At 43.9% G+C, this 15,800-nt stretch overlaps 1 protein-coding gene across 5 annotated transcripts in view; it reads right to left on the reverse strand.

The window, feature by feature from the left end:
- Ntrk3 (neurotrophic receptor tyrosine kinase 3) overlaps positions 1-15,800 on the reverse strand; it is a 356,741-nt gene that overhangs the window by 81,120 nt on the left and 259,821 nt on the right. Inside the window, exons 13-14 of one of the 5 annotated variants that reach the window (XM_010621035.2) lie at positions 9,286-9,420; positions 5,784-7,792 (exon numbers count right to left, since the gene is read on the reverse strand). The exons of 3 other annotated variants lie outside the window; for them this stretch is intronic. In XM_010621035.2, the coding sequence (XP_010619337.1) occupies positions 7,674-7,792; positions 9,286-9,420 (254 nt within the window). In that variant the 3' untranslated portion in view covers positions 5,784-7,673. Of the gene's footprint in view, positions 1-5,783; positions 7,793-9,285; positions 9,421-15,800 lie in introns of those variants that run through there. One more of the 5 variants, XM_033761084.1, reaches the window with a different exon arrangement.

Here is a 15,800-nt window from a genome sequence, read left to right on the forward strand (position 1 = left end):
TGAGTGCTAAGGCACACCCTGCTTAGTTCTTCTTTGAAAGCTTCTGACCATGAAATAACCAGTATTTCTTAAACTGTGTGTGCCAAGTCTATTAATAGGTGTTAAGTGAAGAGTGTTCCATGTTCAATCAGATTGAGGAAGTAGTAGAATAAAAAGGTTTATTTACAGCAGGGCTTCTCAGAGCCTTTCATATTTAATGCAAATTGCGAATGTGTAAGAGTTAGCTATCCAAAGCAACATTCTCCAAAGTCATGTGATGGATCCTTAGCACCTCATAGGCCAAAGGGAAACAGTGCTGCAGTCAACAAAGAAGGGAGCATTTGATCTTCACATCATTTGTCTAATAACTGCTGTAAGAGAGAAGGATTTTCTGCAACTTGGGGATTTCAAATTAAGAGAGAACCATATTGCAGTAATGGAAGCTTTGGCCAGAAAACTGATCCATTCATGTCGGATAACAGTTGGTCAAGTGATTGACTCAATAAAATTATTAAGATGGCAAAGTCACCATCCTGAAAAGGCACAGTGGGGTTATTCTGGTCTTCGAGGTTGCCCATTTGGCATCAGAGGCCCTGTGCACCACCTGCTTGTTATGGTAGCAAGAAATGCCAAATTAACAGCAGTAAAGATGGAATGATTGTGTGAGTCATTTAAATATGGATTCAGAATTTAAATTCTCCCAGGAAGGACATTCTCAAAATATGCTCTGTATTGGTGTGGCCTCCCCTTCTGCCCACTGACTGTGGGAAAGAACAGACTCAAGTTCTCACTGGCCAGTTCCATATCTGGCTCCCTCGAAAGTAAAAGGCCTGGGTGCAGAGCTGTGGCCCTCACGTGGGAGCATCCTGCATTCTAACTATGTCCTCTTGGCAAGGTTCCGTTTTCAGAGACAGTATCCATGACAAAAATTGCTTTGAAACTAAATCTCATTCTCTCTAAACGGCAAGAGAATACTGATACTTTGATATATACGGAATGCATAGGGTGGACTTAGTAAGCATCAAGCCTGTATTTTGGAATTTTCTTCCTAAGATTGTAGGACAACCCCATGAGAGGCACTTATGTTGGTTGGCCCATGGAACACAGATATGAAGGCATAGAGTTTGGTCTTGCTTGGATGTGGGCAACAGGAGAGTAGATTTTGGAGATGACCTGTCTGACCACTGTGAGAAAGACTAGATTTGTGAGAGCTTCTGCTGTAGGTTCAGGAGTCTCCCGTCACACAGGCTAAATTCCTTCAGCTTCAAACTCAAGGACACTCCATGTCTTGTGCTGCTAATACCTTCAAGAACCTGGCTATGAAGGAAATGTTTCCTGAGGCCTGTGGAGCATGTAAGATCCATGTCATCCCTCTAAGAGCACATGTGGCCCCTTTCCCTAGCCCCACTCCCTCTCTTTCCCCAGTGGTCAGGATTTTGTGATTTTTAGCCAAAAGCCACTGTAAGCTTTTCAGAGTAAAGAACATTATAACACAACACAAGGGCCCAAGCAGAAAGAAGCTACTGTGAGCTTCAGAGTAAGAAAGCAGGTGGTACTTCAGAACTCTGCAAAAGAAGTATCAGTGGGGCATATCTAACAGCAGTAAAGTTACTTTACCATTTACCGGGCTAGGTCCTTGTCTTTGTCACTGTAGAATAAACTTGGGGTCAAGGGCAAAGACAGAATGTGTCTTTTGAAGGGAAATAGGCCACTTTCTCCAGTAAGGTCCCCAAAGGTAGAAGCAGGCTCCATTTATGCTACCATGGTAACAACAAGCAGGCAGCAGAAAGGAAGAAAGAGAGCTGGTTGTCATTGTTGGCCACTGAGGCATCTGGCATTACTTACCACAGTCAGAATTGGTGGTATTTTCCAAACTGACATGATGCTCTGTCCCTCAAACTTTGATGAAGCCACAAGTCAGGATCAGCAGTCCTTACTCCTTGCCCTTAAAACTCTCTTCATACCTAAGAAGCAAGCTCTGACCACTCCTTCTCTAAACTCATGACTTGACTTTTCTTTCAGGAGGTGAACTGAGAGCTGTCCGGTGCCCTCAGAAAAGCCAAGCTCTGCTCTTCTTATCTATGCTACATAAATCTCTCTGTACCCTTAGCCAAATCAAAGTCAAGCTCACCTACATCAGAGAGATCTCAAGAGGTTCCTTTTGACAGAGAATCTTAAGAAACATGGATCCTGAGAAGCCCAGAAGGAAATACAGACACCCCTCTGTTTTGTAGGCATGAAAATGCCACAAGAACCCTCAGCTGTTATCTCTCTACATCTCAGGCTGCTCTTTTGAGTACTGGTACCTTCTTTTCTACCTCAAAGAGTTCCTTCACAAATAAGACCCACCCAGAGCTGGACTAGAGGCCTCCAACACAAAATCTGAGCCATCAGCTTCCTGTATGGCCCCACAGAATCTGTGCTCCACCAAAATCCTCCTGCCTATCTTGTTTCCTTTTCTTACAAGAGCTAAGCAAAAGCTTCAGCCCAAATATCTCCTTCATCCTCTCCATTCTCACTGTTCCTCAACCCAGAGCACCCAGAATATTGGGAGGCTGAGGGCAGAAGAAAGGAAGATCAAAACTTCTCAGGCACACAGGCATTTTGTGATAGAAAAATGTCACATGTAGAGTCAAAACTTCAGAGAAGTCTTTGACCTTGTCACCCATGCAGAAACCTCCTCTCTGGATAAGCCAAGCTCTAAGTGAAAGGGAGTCAGGTAGGTCACTCTACCGACATTTCATCCACTGAGTTGGAAGAACTGGGACTAACGTCCTACCCAAATGGATCTCAGAAATCTGATGTAATTTCAGTATCACCCTAGAAGGCAGATAAGTGACCTTATCTTTTGCTGCCACTTCTTCTACAACTTACTTGTGAGTTCAAGTGTGTTGAAGGAGGAGTCTTTTTTATCTTGGAAAATATATTGTCAGACCTAGGCTGAGGTTCTTCTGGAAAGTGAAAGATGCAAGTAGTACTGACAGTAGGATTTCTAGGGGCCAAATAAAGAACCAGATCTGTCTGTGCCCACGTTGACCAGTGATAAATGGGTGGGGATGGGGTAGACAGAGCCAGGACAGGCCTTTGCTGGACAATTCAGAATCTAGTCAGGCTCGCCGTGGTGTCCTACCTCCTCAGCCCTCTGCTCTCATGCTGGAATTCTCCCTTGGTCTTTCCCAGAGAAGCCCTGGCGTAGCCAGTATCACCCCACCCTATCCTCTCCCTCCCACACCCTCCCTGCTGCCCTGATTTCATTCATGCTTTCAGAATCATGCTAGCAACAATGTGCACATGTAGCCTTGCCCACCGGAGTCAGCAAACACTGAAGCAGAAGGCTCCAGTTCTTTGCCTAATCCCTGCTTGGCTCAGCTCAGAAAGCTACACAACAATGAGTTTGTCCTGCATTGATCAGCTTGCCCCTGTGCCTTCTCTACAGCAGCAAACCCTCCCTGGACGCCTCACTATTGTGTCTGAGATGCTAGATCCTTTGCTTAAGCCAGCCTTGACCTGAGGGAGCTTAGCTGAGCGGGCAAAGTGTCACAGCTCACATTGTGCTGCTGTTGGTCATACTCGTGGCTGAGGAGGTGGAGGTGAGCATGTGGCTGCTGAGAACTTGGCTGTAGAAAGAACTCCCGCATGAGAGGGGAGGGATTGGGAGGCTAGAGGCCAGCTTGCTGACTTCCAAACTGAACCTGCTTACCATTCATCTTTGCTTGGGTGAGAATCACCTGGCTCAGCTCTGACACACCAGGAGGTCTCTGAGGTGTCATGAAGAAAGGTTAAATAGGGGTGGGAGGTCAGGTGAGGATCTTTTTCCACTACCTTCCTGTCTGAGATTGCTCATACTTGCCCAGACTGGGGAAGCTGAACCTATTATCCTCATGATCAGACTGTCTCAACCAACAGGTTCCCCCCAAGGCCAAAGATGCCATCACTGTTAGAAAATCTCTCCTACTACAGGCCAGGTGGTGGACTTTAGATCTAAGGCCAACCACGCCTCCAGGAATTCAGGATCACTAAATGCTAGAATGAATTAGAAGAGAATACCACGGTTGTTCTTTCCTAGAAAGTCTTTAAAACCATGCATCTCAGTGGTTCCAGGAGAAAGTATGGCCTTATCCCAGAAGACCCTGAAAGACTTCTCTTTCTGTCTGGGGCTGGAGGGTAGGGGTAGGACTATGCAGTCCTGTAGGAGAGAGAGGGACTGCTGTATAAAGCAGAAGAACGACATAGGCATGCAGAGCCCAGGGTCCATCCTGGTGTTGCCAATCACAACTAGAAAAGCCCAACCTCATTACCGAATCTTTCAGGGCCTCAGCTCTCTTGAGGGTAGGATGTGCCTGGCTTGTGTAGCTGTTTCTTATGTTAGACATAATATATTTCTAGTGCTGATGTAGCCGGCTGATGTAGTCAAGCTGGCATCTTTTCTGGACTGGTTGACCTCACTTTCTTACCTAATAACCTCTCAAAGACGCCCTGCACCCATCATTTCCTTTTGCTGGTGCTACATCGGAATACTTCTCCCTCCACTTAGATAATGCCGATCCCTTCTCCTGAGCTAGGAATGATTTTCCCTCCCATCTTCTCAGGGGCTATTTATTCTACCCATTAGAGATTCTGCCTTGCATCAGCAGACTCTATGCATTGGAACAAAACAAAGCTTACAAAATCTCATATTAAAAATGAGTTTTCCCCCTTGAACTATGCACTCCCACACCATTATCTCAAGGACAGTCCCAACCTTCAGACATCCATGTTCCAAACTTGACTCCCTGCAAGCCACTGAGGACATAAAAATGGAGAGCACGTCCCACCCCCAGCCACTTTGGAGGGCAGAAGCACCTATTTCCAAACTAGAAAGAGAGTGAAGGTAGGTTGAAAGGCACCAACCTAGCATAATCAGTTCCCAGTTGGACCTCCCAGTGAGCTCACTCTTGTCTCATTCCTTCCTGAGTGACCAAACCCACCCAGAATCCCTCCTCAATCCTTCCTGCTCCATATCTTTGAATGAACTATACCTTTCTTCTAAAAGGAAGAGTGTAAATTACAGAAGTATTTCAACTTTTTGGCTGTGTCAGGGTGCAGGGCCCAAGGTGGACAGATGTATCAGCTTTTCTAAGCCTTAGACTCTCAGTAGGATCCCCTACACTTTTTGCCCCTACTCTTGCAGCCCATGCAAGACCTGTTATGACAGCCTGAAACATGTACGTGTGTGTGTGTGTGTGCATGTGTGTGTGTGAAGTTTCTCTGAATTATCATGTAGACTTGTAATCTCAGAGCCTCATCTTTCTCTAGCAAGACCCACAGAAAAGATACAAAACATCCATCCCAGGGAGAACCCCACTAGCTTCCTGATCCCAACTCCCAGATCCCTTTGCACATCAGCTCTAAAGAGAAGATGTCCACAAGTCTTAGCTGTTCAGATCACAGAAAAGTCCTCCAGGCACCAAGAGAGTGTGAATCTCAGTGGCCCTAGTAATGTCTCCATGAGTCAGATTTGAACTTTTCTTCTGCCTCTAAAGCTCTGTGAGCCTTTATGTCCTTCTCAATAAGACGAGGAAGCACTTCACTGTATGAGCCTGATCTGTCTGGAGGCATCTCAATGAAAGTAACCAATGAACGGACTGTACACACCTTTGCAGACAGAACTGAACTAAGAAACTTCTTTAAAGGAATAATAATAAAGCAGGAAAAAATATGGGGAGCCTGGAATTTCTTTATCTTTAATATTCTTTGAAAAAATTCCAAATAAGAGGTCTGATCCAGTCATTTCATTAGAAAATAAAGTGTTTATTAAGAAACTATACACTGAACACTCCTATAAGTCTCTGTGGAAACACAACGCCCCATTGTCATAGCACAAGGTGAAGAAAATGGCAGAATAAAAGATGCTGGGATGAATGGAGCCTGGGAGGCTGGAAATGAGGTAATGATTTACAATTATTAAAAAACATCATCCTCAAGCTTACTCCTTAAAGCCACACTCAGGAGGAGGCCTTAGATCAAGGGGCAGCTGGGTGTGATAGGGAAGGGCCTGGTGTGGGGTGATGGGGAGCAGGATAGGGAACTAGGCAGAGCTAACACATACCTGGAGGTCCTGGAGAAAACCGGAACCCCCAGGTGATACTCTAAAAACTCAGAGGCCTGGGAGGCCACCCCAGATACTGAGCAAGAACTTGGAAAGCTTCCTGTTTTCAAATCCTATGGAGGCATCTGCAGGATCAGGCTGGGAACCTGACATGAAGAAGCACCATCCATAGGACCCAGGGAAGAAAACCCTTAAATAGGATTTCTAATTCCCAGGGAAATCTGCTAAAAGTATAGGATCTACTCTCAAATGCTATGCAACACATGCCAAAATACACTGGCTATAACAACAGCAATTTTGTCCCAAGAACTGCCCTTGGGCTGCTCCTTGTTCTTCACTATCAAGTGATAGCAGAGGCTGCCTTTTCACAACAGGAACTTCTGTGGGTATGCAAGGAACTGGACCAAGCCAGAAGCCTGTTCAGCCACAAATGTGCCTTTCCTATCAAGCAAGGGACAGCATCCCCCCTTTCCCTCCCCCATAAGTCAAGTTGAAAGTGGGGGAAACAGCCCCTCTTTGGGAGAGGGTGGCTACGGAGTAAGGCATGAGTCAAAGCAAGCAAAGTAAACACACAAATTGACCAGAGAACAGGATGACACTTCCATTGGTGCCATGAGAGGGGCTGGAGGAGGCCAATTTTTACTTTTCTTCCCCTTCAGTTCATCTTCACCTTGAAATGGTGATTCCATTGGGTTCCAAAAGTTCTGAGTCAAGAATAAGTGGAAGTGGGAGAAGAGAGCCAATCCCAGGATCATGGACTAGCAGGAAGGGCCTTGTTCCCTGATTCCCTTGGTCCCTTGAGGTCCTAGTAGGATGGCCAATTCACAGGCAAGACCTCCTGCAGCCAAAGCTTGTCGGAACTGCAGCTCTAGGGGCCAAGGCGGAGCCTGGAGAAATGCTCTTTCCAAGGAACCGACTTGGAACCTCTAACATGGTACCACTGTGAGCCACTCCAGAGAGAAGAGGAAGGCAGGGCAAATGTGTCCAAAAAAAGGTAAATTTTCTCCACCAAAAAAACAAAAACAAAGCGGTTTCCATTCTTTCCTCTGAGACCTACGCTGGTGCCAATGCTTGGGCCTGGCTCCCCCTCCTCTTACCACGCCGTCTCCACCTCTGCTTAGCTGCTTGCTCTCTGACTCTTCCCCACTGAGGCTTGCAGGGCGACGAGGTCACTAAGAGGACAGCACGGGATCCTAGGGAGAGCCAGGGAGACCCCACACTTCTGAGCACGGCTGGACTTCATCAGGCTTTCTCCTGGTGGTTGGGTTGTTTTGCAAAGCAAGAGAATGGCTAGTGTGTTTAAAAGATGGCTCCTGGTGCACAGGTTTGTAATTCTCTTTATTGGCTCTAAAGATGGTGGCAGGAGCTGCCTCGTAGGCTGGACAAAAAAGGAGCACAGTGATGATTGGAGGGAAAGGGCAGCCCTGCCAGTGGTGGGTGGGGAACACCCATCTTGGTGGTGTTAGAAAGTGCAGCGGCACCGGTGGCTCATGCAGTTTCTACTTAGCATCCCCGGATCCAAAGAGAAAATGCCTAGAGCTTCCAACCTCTCAGAGGGCCCAGCCTACCAAGGTGACATCAAAATAAGGAGGCTTAAAAGGAGTTTTTAAAAGCCATGACGTCCTTTGCTGAAATAAACATTGACATCCTCAACATAGATGCCATGGTTAAGAGGCTTGGAATGTCCAGGAAGGCTTATTGGATTCAACATAATTTCTCTGAAACCTATAAAAAAACAAAAAGAAAAAAAACAGAAAAACAGAAAAAAGCAAAATAAAGTAAAAACCAAAACCCCCAAAGAAGATCAAAACTAGGCGGGGAAACAGAGAGGGAGCTTAAAAGGGGAAAAACTAGAAATACAAATATAGATATATAAATATATTGGAAATAGCCAAATGAATTGCCAGCACAGGGGAAGGATCAGGGTTGCAGGTTTGGGGGTAACTTAAAATCAAGCATGGTCAAAGAAACTGGAAATACTCAGTTTTGACACAGCCTCCAATGAACTGAGGAAAGGAAATAAGCATAACATTTGGGGGCTTGGCCTCAGAATGCCATGGAAGAGTAGGAGCAGACTCAGCTAAGGGGGTCTTGGTCTATCCTCGTCTTTCTAGAAAAAGGAGCCCGATGACTAGGAGGGAGGAGTGTGCACACTGGGGTCATGAGAGGATAGGGAGGAGAGACTGTTTTCCCAGAACTCCCTGTCTCGAGGAACCCTAGAGTAGCATTTCTAAGAGCTGACATTTCATGGACCAGTTTAGAGCATCCCAAGAGGTGGTGTGCTACATTTCTGAGCCTATAGGCTCTTTCTCACTGACCCCTTTCACAGCCTATCACTAGTTTGATGGAAGGTTTCAGAAATGGTGGCTGAGACCTTACAGGGAATGGAAATATCCTGGAGAAGTAGTGTTGGTGGCCACTGGGCCGTGGGTTGCAGCAAGCAAGGTTTTCACCACAGCTCGGTTTCTTTCTGGACACACAGTGAGGTGTGGGTATTCTTAGTCAAATCTCCAGAAAGAAATTGCTCAACTGATTCCTAACTTTAACAATGACTCTAAAGAATGTGCATATGTGTGTCTAAGTGTGCACATATGTATGCACATACCACACACACAGACAAGTGAACACAGCAAGCCTGTCTCTTCATGAAGCTATGTGCAGGCTTGTTGGCCACAGGGCACTGGGGAACATAGGATGAGGAGACAGAAACAATTCATTTGCATTCACTTTCCCCTCTTCCTGCCCAGGACATATTATGATAAAAGCAAGGTACTAGCTTTGGATGTTAGGGTCCCTCCCTCTCCAGGGGCTGAAGTCAGCTTTGTAAAGATAGAAGGAATATTCTTTGTCTATGACCTCACATTTAGAGGAAAGCTAAGTTTCAATATGAGATAGATTCTCTGTACTGACCCCAGACAGAGGCTCCCTGGGACCAGAATAGGGAGGGAAGGAAGGTCATGGGTCTGTGGCAGCACTGTCTCTCTCCAGGTCACAGTCCCTCTCTGACTTCTCCTGTACTTTTTGCCTAGGCCCTATGAAGTTTCGTCCTTTGGAAGTAACTTAAGGGACTTGAGTGTTATTCTTACACTGGACACCTGATCATATCCTGGTCCTCTAAGGCATTTGGAGATTCTGTGAATCTTTGGGTCTTAGTAATCAAAATTTTGTAAAGGGAGGGGTCTTTACTACACATAAAGATGTCAAAGGAGATAACTCACCATGTGACCTTGGGTAAGACACATCCCCACTCTGGACCTCAGGCTCCTCATATATATAGTGAGTTGATGGGACTAGATGATCTCTATTGTCCTTCAAGTTTAATATCCCATGATTGTCTATATTTGAAAAGACCCCTGGCAGAAGAGGCAGACATGGGGGAATTAATGGTCAGTATTGAGCCCCAAGTGCAAAATCATGGGGAAATACTCTTCTTAAATGCACAATGCCGGAAACAAATCCAAGTCCTCCCAGCTCCTGTCCCCACAATGCTTTGCCTACAGGGCAACATGTTTTATTTTATGCATAATATTTAGGTTCATCATCCTCTGAATATCTCCCAGTAGCATTATAGAATGAGTACAACTTAGAGACAGGAAACTAATATTTGTCATCACCATGAACTCTTCCTAATCCTTTGGGCAACATACTTTCCCTCATCCCTTTCCTGGGCCAGAACATCCCAAAACTGTGCCCATTATTATCACTCTGGATGCCATTCCTGGCCATGGAAGGAAGATTTTTATGACTTGGGAGATGATCCTGGTGGATTCTAGACCCCCTTTCTGGCTTCCTATCTCCCATAGAAGGAATTCAGCTGATTTCCAAAAGAGAAGTAATATCACAAGGGTGATGAGGAGATGGGGCGTGGCATCTTGAAATAAGTTTTTGCTTTTGTTAGGGCATAAAGCTTTGGACAACCAAAGCTGTTGTTTCACTGAAGACATGTGGCCCACAACTTCTACAGAAGAGATTCTAGCTTCTGAGAGAGAACTCTCCTTTAGAGACCCTGAAGCATCCAAGAGCCTGGGGAGGCTCCCTGTCAGATCTGTTGAAAGCCAGAACCAAGCTGATCTAAATCTCTGCCAAGGTCCCTGAAGCTGCCTTCATGAACATGAGTCTTTTCCCATATGAGCCAGGATCTAAAATTTGTTTTCTCTGGAACTCTTTCCCAGGTGGAACCTTTCCAAGATTCTAAAAGCTGAAGCTTGATGGCACGAGAGGCATAGCTCCAAAATGCCCCCGCCCCCACAATTCCTCAGAACAATCCCAGCGCAGGAAAGGAAAGGCGTTTTCAGGGGGCAGGACAGGAGAGACCAGGACCATGGTGAGCACGAGAGAAAGAGCAGATGGGTGGAGAGGAGGCCAAACAGAGCCAAATACACCTTCAAAGATGGTCTCCTCTGCTAGACGGCTCCTGGACTCCCAAATCTAACCTCTTTCTCTATCTGTCAAAGCATTTCCCCAAAATCATCTAACACAAAGGGACTTGTAGGACCTCTGTGATTCAAAACAGAGACTAGTCTTCAGGGATTATCCAAGTATGTGCTTCCTGAGAAGTAAGCCAGAGAGTCTAGGATCATCTAGAGTAAAGGAGGGAAGTTGTAGGAAAAGAGACCAGAGGAGACAGGGCACTGAGCAGCCGTGGTATTGGATGAGAGGTTTTGCAGACAATCCCATTGAGCCAACAGCAGGCTACATTATTAGGGGCAAGTCTTCTGTTTACTGTAGCAGGAAAGATCAGGTCCTAAGGCGGTGTAATGCAGAAGGAGTCCTAGTATTTCAAACCTCTGTGTTTCTGACAGTTCTGCAGGCTCTAACCTTCGCTCCTGCACACTGAGGCTTCTATTCTGCACTCCCACTCTGGGTTTCTAGAGCTCCTAGCTTTCTAGCACCTGCCAGGAAGAAGAGTTTTCCTGTGTCTTCTGGTGACCCCCACTTTCTGCCTGGATTCTCAAAAACCTTTGCTTTTGTCCCTACTTTCTTCCTTTTGTTCTCTGACATAATGATTTTATTACCTAACTCCATGGAGTGATTTATGTTATGGCTTTGGTAAAAGACCCAGTACCACATGGAATTCTCCTGTACTATTTTCAAACAACCCTTCTTCCAATGTATTTGTCACCTTAAAGTTGTTATGTCACAGAAATGCTTAGTACTTACATAGCATCAGATGTAAGAAAAGCACTGTATACTCCAAAGTGGGCTGAAAAACACAGATGTCTTGGCACTGAGGTCATGGGTGACTTATTAATAGAAAACCAGAGGTATAGAGCAATTCAGGCAAAAGAGCAACTCTCCCTAGTCATAGTATCTTTCCACCACAGCCTCTCCACACTTCCACAAGTGCTCAGAAGAGGTGAAATGTTACTGAAACATGCTACAGGCACAGAATTAAGAAGGAGCCTCAAGCAATCCCCTCTACAACAATTCCACCATGAGACATATCACTGATTGCCTGGGCAGCCAAAGATCTACATAACTGAATGACACTGCCAAGCTCTGCTTACAGTTAATTCATATCCTTCAGAATCCACAAAATATTGATCATATTAATTGCACTTTGACCAGTGAGAAAATTGAGCCTCTATCATGCAAAGAAATCCCAGGGTATGTTACGGCAATATGTGAGTCTGAATCCAGCTCCTTATAACTCTAAATAAAGTCCTTGTGATGAACTACTCTGCAGTATGACCCTATTTGATGAAAATCAATATCCAGGATGGGGTGATGGCAGGGAGGTCAAGGCACTGGTGGTAGGGACAATCTCCAGGGGAAAAGAAGCTAGTCTGGTTCTTTCAGTAAGCCCCACACAGAGGGCTAGACTTTTCTTTCCTCATGAACAGCTCTCCTAACTTGGGAGCCAATGGTGCCACACCCTGCCACTCCTCTTGTCCAGCACAGCCTGGTCCAGCTCTTCTCTTGAACACCTAACTTTCTGTACTCTGGCCTGTGACACCCATCACTCTCACAGTAGCACTTTGCATGGTTTGAGAATGTCTGAGGAAGGAATTCCCTAAGTATTTAGATACTGATTCCATTTTGACATTACTTTTGAGAGTTCAGTCAGGAAGGAATAAAACACAACCTCACAAACAAGAGATAGCAATGAGTAAGGAAAAAAGCCATTTTCACAATACAGTTATCCCCACAGAATAAGAGTATGAGAATGCCGTGGGAAGCCAAGCATGGTACCTAGAAGAGCTCTCTCCCCAGTATCCTTTCCTAGGACACTACGTGAGCAAGACAAATAGAAGAGAGTTTGTGATGATTAAGAAAAGCTCCTGAACATACAACTATATCTTGTTTCATTTCCTATACATGCGGTGGCCCCTCCAAAGATATGCAAAGGTGGTCATTAAGCATACCTAAGGGCATCTGGGATATGGCTATGATTGCTTTGTTTTGTAGTTTTGCCTCCTGCTGTGGCTATTGCTCCTCTGAATTTTCTTCTTTTGCCATCAGATTCAATAAATGCCTGGTGGCACTGGCTCAAGTGGGTGAACCCCAAATTCTACAGCTGCAAGCCTAATCCATAGGCCATATGCAGCAGCCCTTGGATCTCTATTTCTCTACCTCTCTCTCTCTCTAAGCACAATTTTTTTAATTTTTTACTTAGTTGCCAACATTTAAAACTTGGAAAATTCCACATTTAAAATTTTCCCATACTTAGCTTTCCTTGAAAATCCAAGCATTCAGACAAGCTGAGCCAACATTTTTGAACAGTAACAATTGGTTGGAGCAGAGTGGTGACCACTCAACTTACACGAGGTGTTCACCTCCAGTTTGCCATATTCCCCAATCCTCTCTATTATCCTTCATTCTTACTTATAATACCTCCATGGTTTATCTCTGCCTTTGAATCTGAAATTTTATAATAGGCATAAATATTAAAGACCAAGAAATGCCATTCAGAAAAAAAAAGAAATGCCATTCAGCAAGCCCCACCTACCTCTCCTATAATATCAAAGGAATGCTCCTTCTGATCACAATTAACAATTATAATGAAGGTGCTAGAAATCTACCTGAGGAAGAAGAAGAGACAGTTCAAGAACTGAACTGTGTTAAGATGGGCATTGTTTTCAGAAAATCAGGTTCCCAGTAAGAAAATATACTGGAGACCACAGAGAATGCTGCCACAAAGAAAGAAAGTGGTTCTTATATCATCATCTGGCTATGCCTTTCACATTGCCTGACACGTAAGGCTTGGACAAAAGGACACTGAGTGCCAACCAGCAAGATTTTTTTAATCAACTGTTATGTTTGGTGGGGTATAACTTGACACCGAGTATTCCTGTATCCTTATAATAACGAACATATAACAAAAGGTTCTTTAGGATTTTGGAATGCACATGGAACTGAGATGTTCCTATTGTATATTTCAGGGATAAGAGTGTTGAGTGGGATTACGAACTTCAACACAGGGCATCTCTTCCCATAGAGTCACCTCAGTACTGCTGGGAAAATGAGTGCTGAGATCGCCTGGGCTGAGTCCAGATCCAGCTGTGTAGAGAGGTTCAGAAGGAGGGGGTTGAGGCCTGAGTAAGATTAGGCTTGTGGAATCGGGCGCACAGGAAGAGTGGCAGGGCATCTACGCATGAGTGATATAGAGGGGCCTCAAACACTGAGACCTCAGACTAAAGCCAATTGTTAACCCCTGGAGAAATCCCCAAGGCTTTCACAGCTTGTCCCTGATGAGTATCCATGGACTGCACTTAAAAGGGGACAGAAGTGCCAGGGGACTTCACCCTCGGCCTCATTAAAACTATCCATACAGTAAGCTGATCTCCATTTAAAGGAGCGAACATTAGTCCCAGAGAAAGCGAAACTCCCTGCATGCCTTAACGTGGATGAAGTGACCTCATAGTCAACATGCTCCACTGGCCATAGAAAATACTAGTCACATGGTGAACCTCTTTACCATTTCAAAATTCACTGTGTAAGGGGAAATCTGCAATAGCTGAGCATCTTTGCTTTGCTAAGTCCAAAGGAGAGAGAATTTCAAGTATTACTAATCTACCTCATTCCTTTATGTGCACTTCAAGAAATCTTTTATCTTCACTATTTTTTTCTCCTCTCTTCATTCTTTTCACTCTTCTCAAATGTTTAAAATGTCAGAAAATTATAGAGACTATCAAAACGCTGTGCCATCACCGAGCATTAACAAATTATAACATATGGATACCTTCATTTCAACATCTGAAGAAATAGTCCATTATAACAGACAAAAGTCCATGAGAGTTCCCTACCAGGATCCCCCTCTTTCTACCTCACCAGAGGGGACACCACTGCTCTGAAGGAAACAATTACCATTTCCAGGCATCTTGCAATAATTTTGCTACATATGTTCATATATATCCAGAACCAGTTTAAGTTTAGTTTAAGTTTAACTTAGTTTAAGTTTAAACTTTTTAAAAGGATGTATTTTAGATTTACCTCTTTTAATATATGTAGTTCTCATTCAGACAGAGTCCATTGTGTGAATATACAGTTCTACAAGTTATATTCCTGTCCTACCAACGGATTCTTGTCTTTATTTTTTCACTATTCAGAAAAAGTGGCAATAAATATTATTATACAAGTCTCCTTATGCACATGTGGGAGAATTTCTCTACAGCAGTAGCTGGCCAACTTTTCCCATAAAGGACCAGATAGAAAATATTTTAAGCTTTGCAAACTATACAGTCTCTGTTGCACCTACTAAATTCTGTCAATATAGTCAGAAAGAAGTCATAGGCATCAAGTAAATAAATAAGCATGTTCCAGTAAAACTTCACTTCTACAAATAGGCGAGAGTCAGAGTGACCCTTGACTGGTAGGCCATAGTTTGCCGACCTTTAGAATCTGGTCATCCATACTGCAGGTATGAGGACCAGCAGCACCAGCAACTGCTGGGAGTCTGGTAGGAACAAGATGCTCAGGTGTCACTGAATCAACATCTGCATTTTAACAGACTCTTTAGGTGATTCAAATGCACAGAACACTTGAGAAGTAGAGCTTTAGAGGATATTTCTCTAATTTAGATTATATACATCCTCAACTTCATTCTTTTGCTAAAATGTTTCCCCAAAGTGATGATATCAATTCAGATTTCTATAATTACTAAATGGACGAACTTCTTATCCTGTATTCCCATATCTGGCATTATTAAACATTTTTCTTTCCAAACTGATGAGTGTTCGATGTTATTTCCTTGTAACGTTAACATGCATTTCCCTGATTACTACTGAGGTTGCACATCAACTCAGCTGGGGTTTCCTGTTCTGTGAGCTGCCTATTTATATCCTTTTCTTATTTTGGAACTGCGTGCATGCCTGTGTGTGTGTGTGTGTGTGTGTGTGTGTGTGCATGTGTGCTGCTCTTTTCTTTATTATTTTGAGAGTTTGTTGCTTATTTGGTATGCAAATTTTCCATTGGATACATCCTTTATAATTTGTTCTACAGTTCATTGTCTCTTAATTTTGTATATCATATGTATATAGATTTAAATTAATATAATCAAATGCATTAATTTTTCTCTGTATTTATAATATGTGTTTTAAGAAGTATCTTTCCTCTCAAAGTCAAATTATAGTTTTTTTCTTTTTAAAGTACATTTTGCAAGTCTTCTTCGCAGAATCATTCCAAAGAATTTATGTAGCGATTCCTCACTCGAAGAGGTGGAGTTTAACTCCCTCCTCTTGAATGCGTATTGATATTGGCTGACTTTCTTTTTTTTTTTTTTTTTTTTTTTTTT

Source organism: Fukomys damarensis, unplaced genomic scaffold, assembly GCF_012274545.1.
Source record: "Fukomys damarensis isolate Sample0158 unplaced genomic scaffold, DMR_v1.0_HiC HiC_scaffold_7, whole genome shotgun sequence".
Classification (NCBI taxonomy): domain Eukaryota; kingdom Metazoa; phylum Chordata; class Mammalia; order Rodentia; family Bathyergidae; genus Fukomys; species Fukomys damarensis.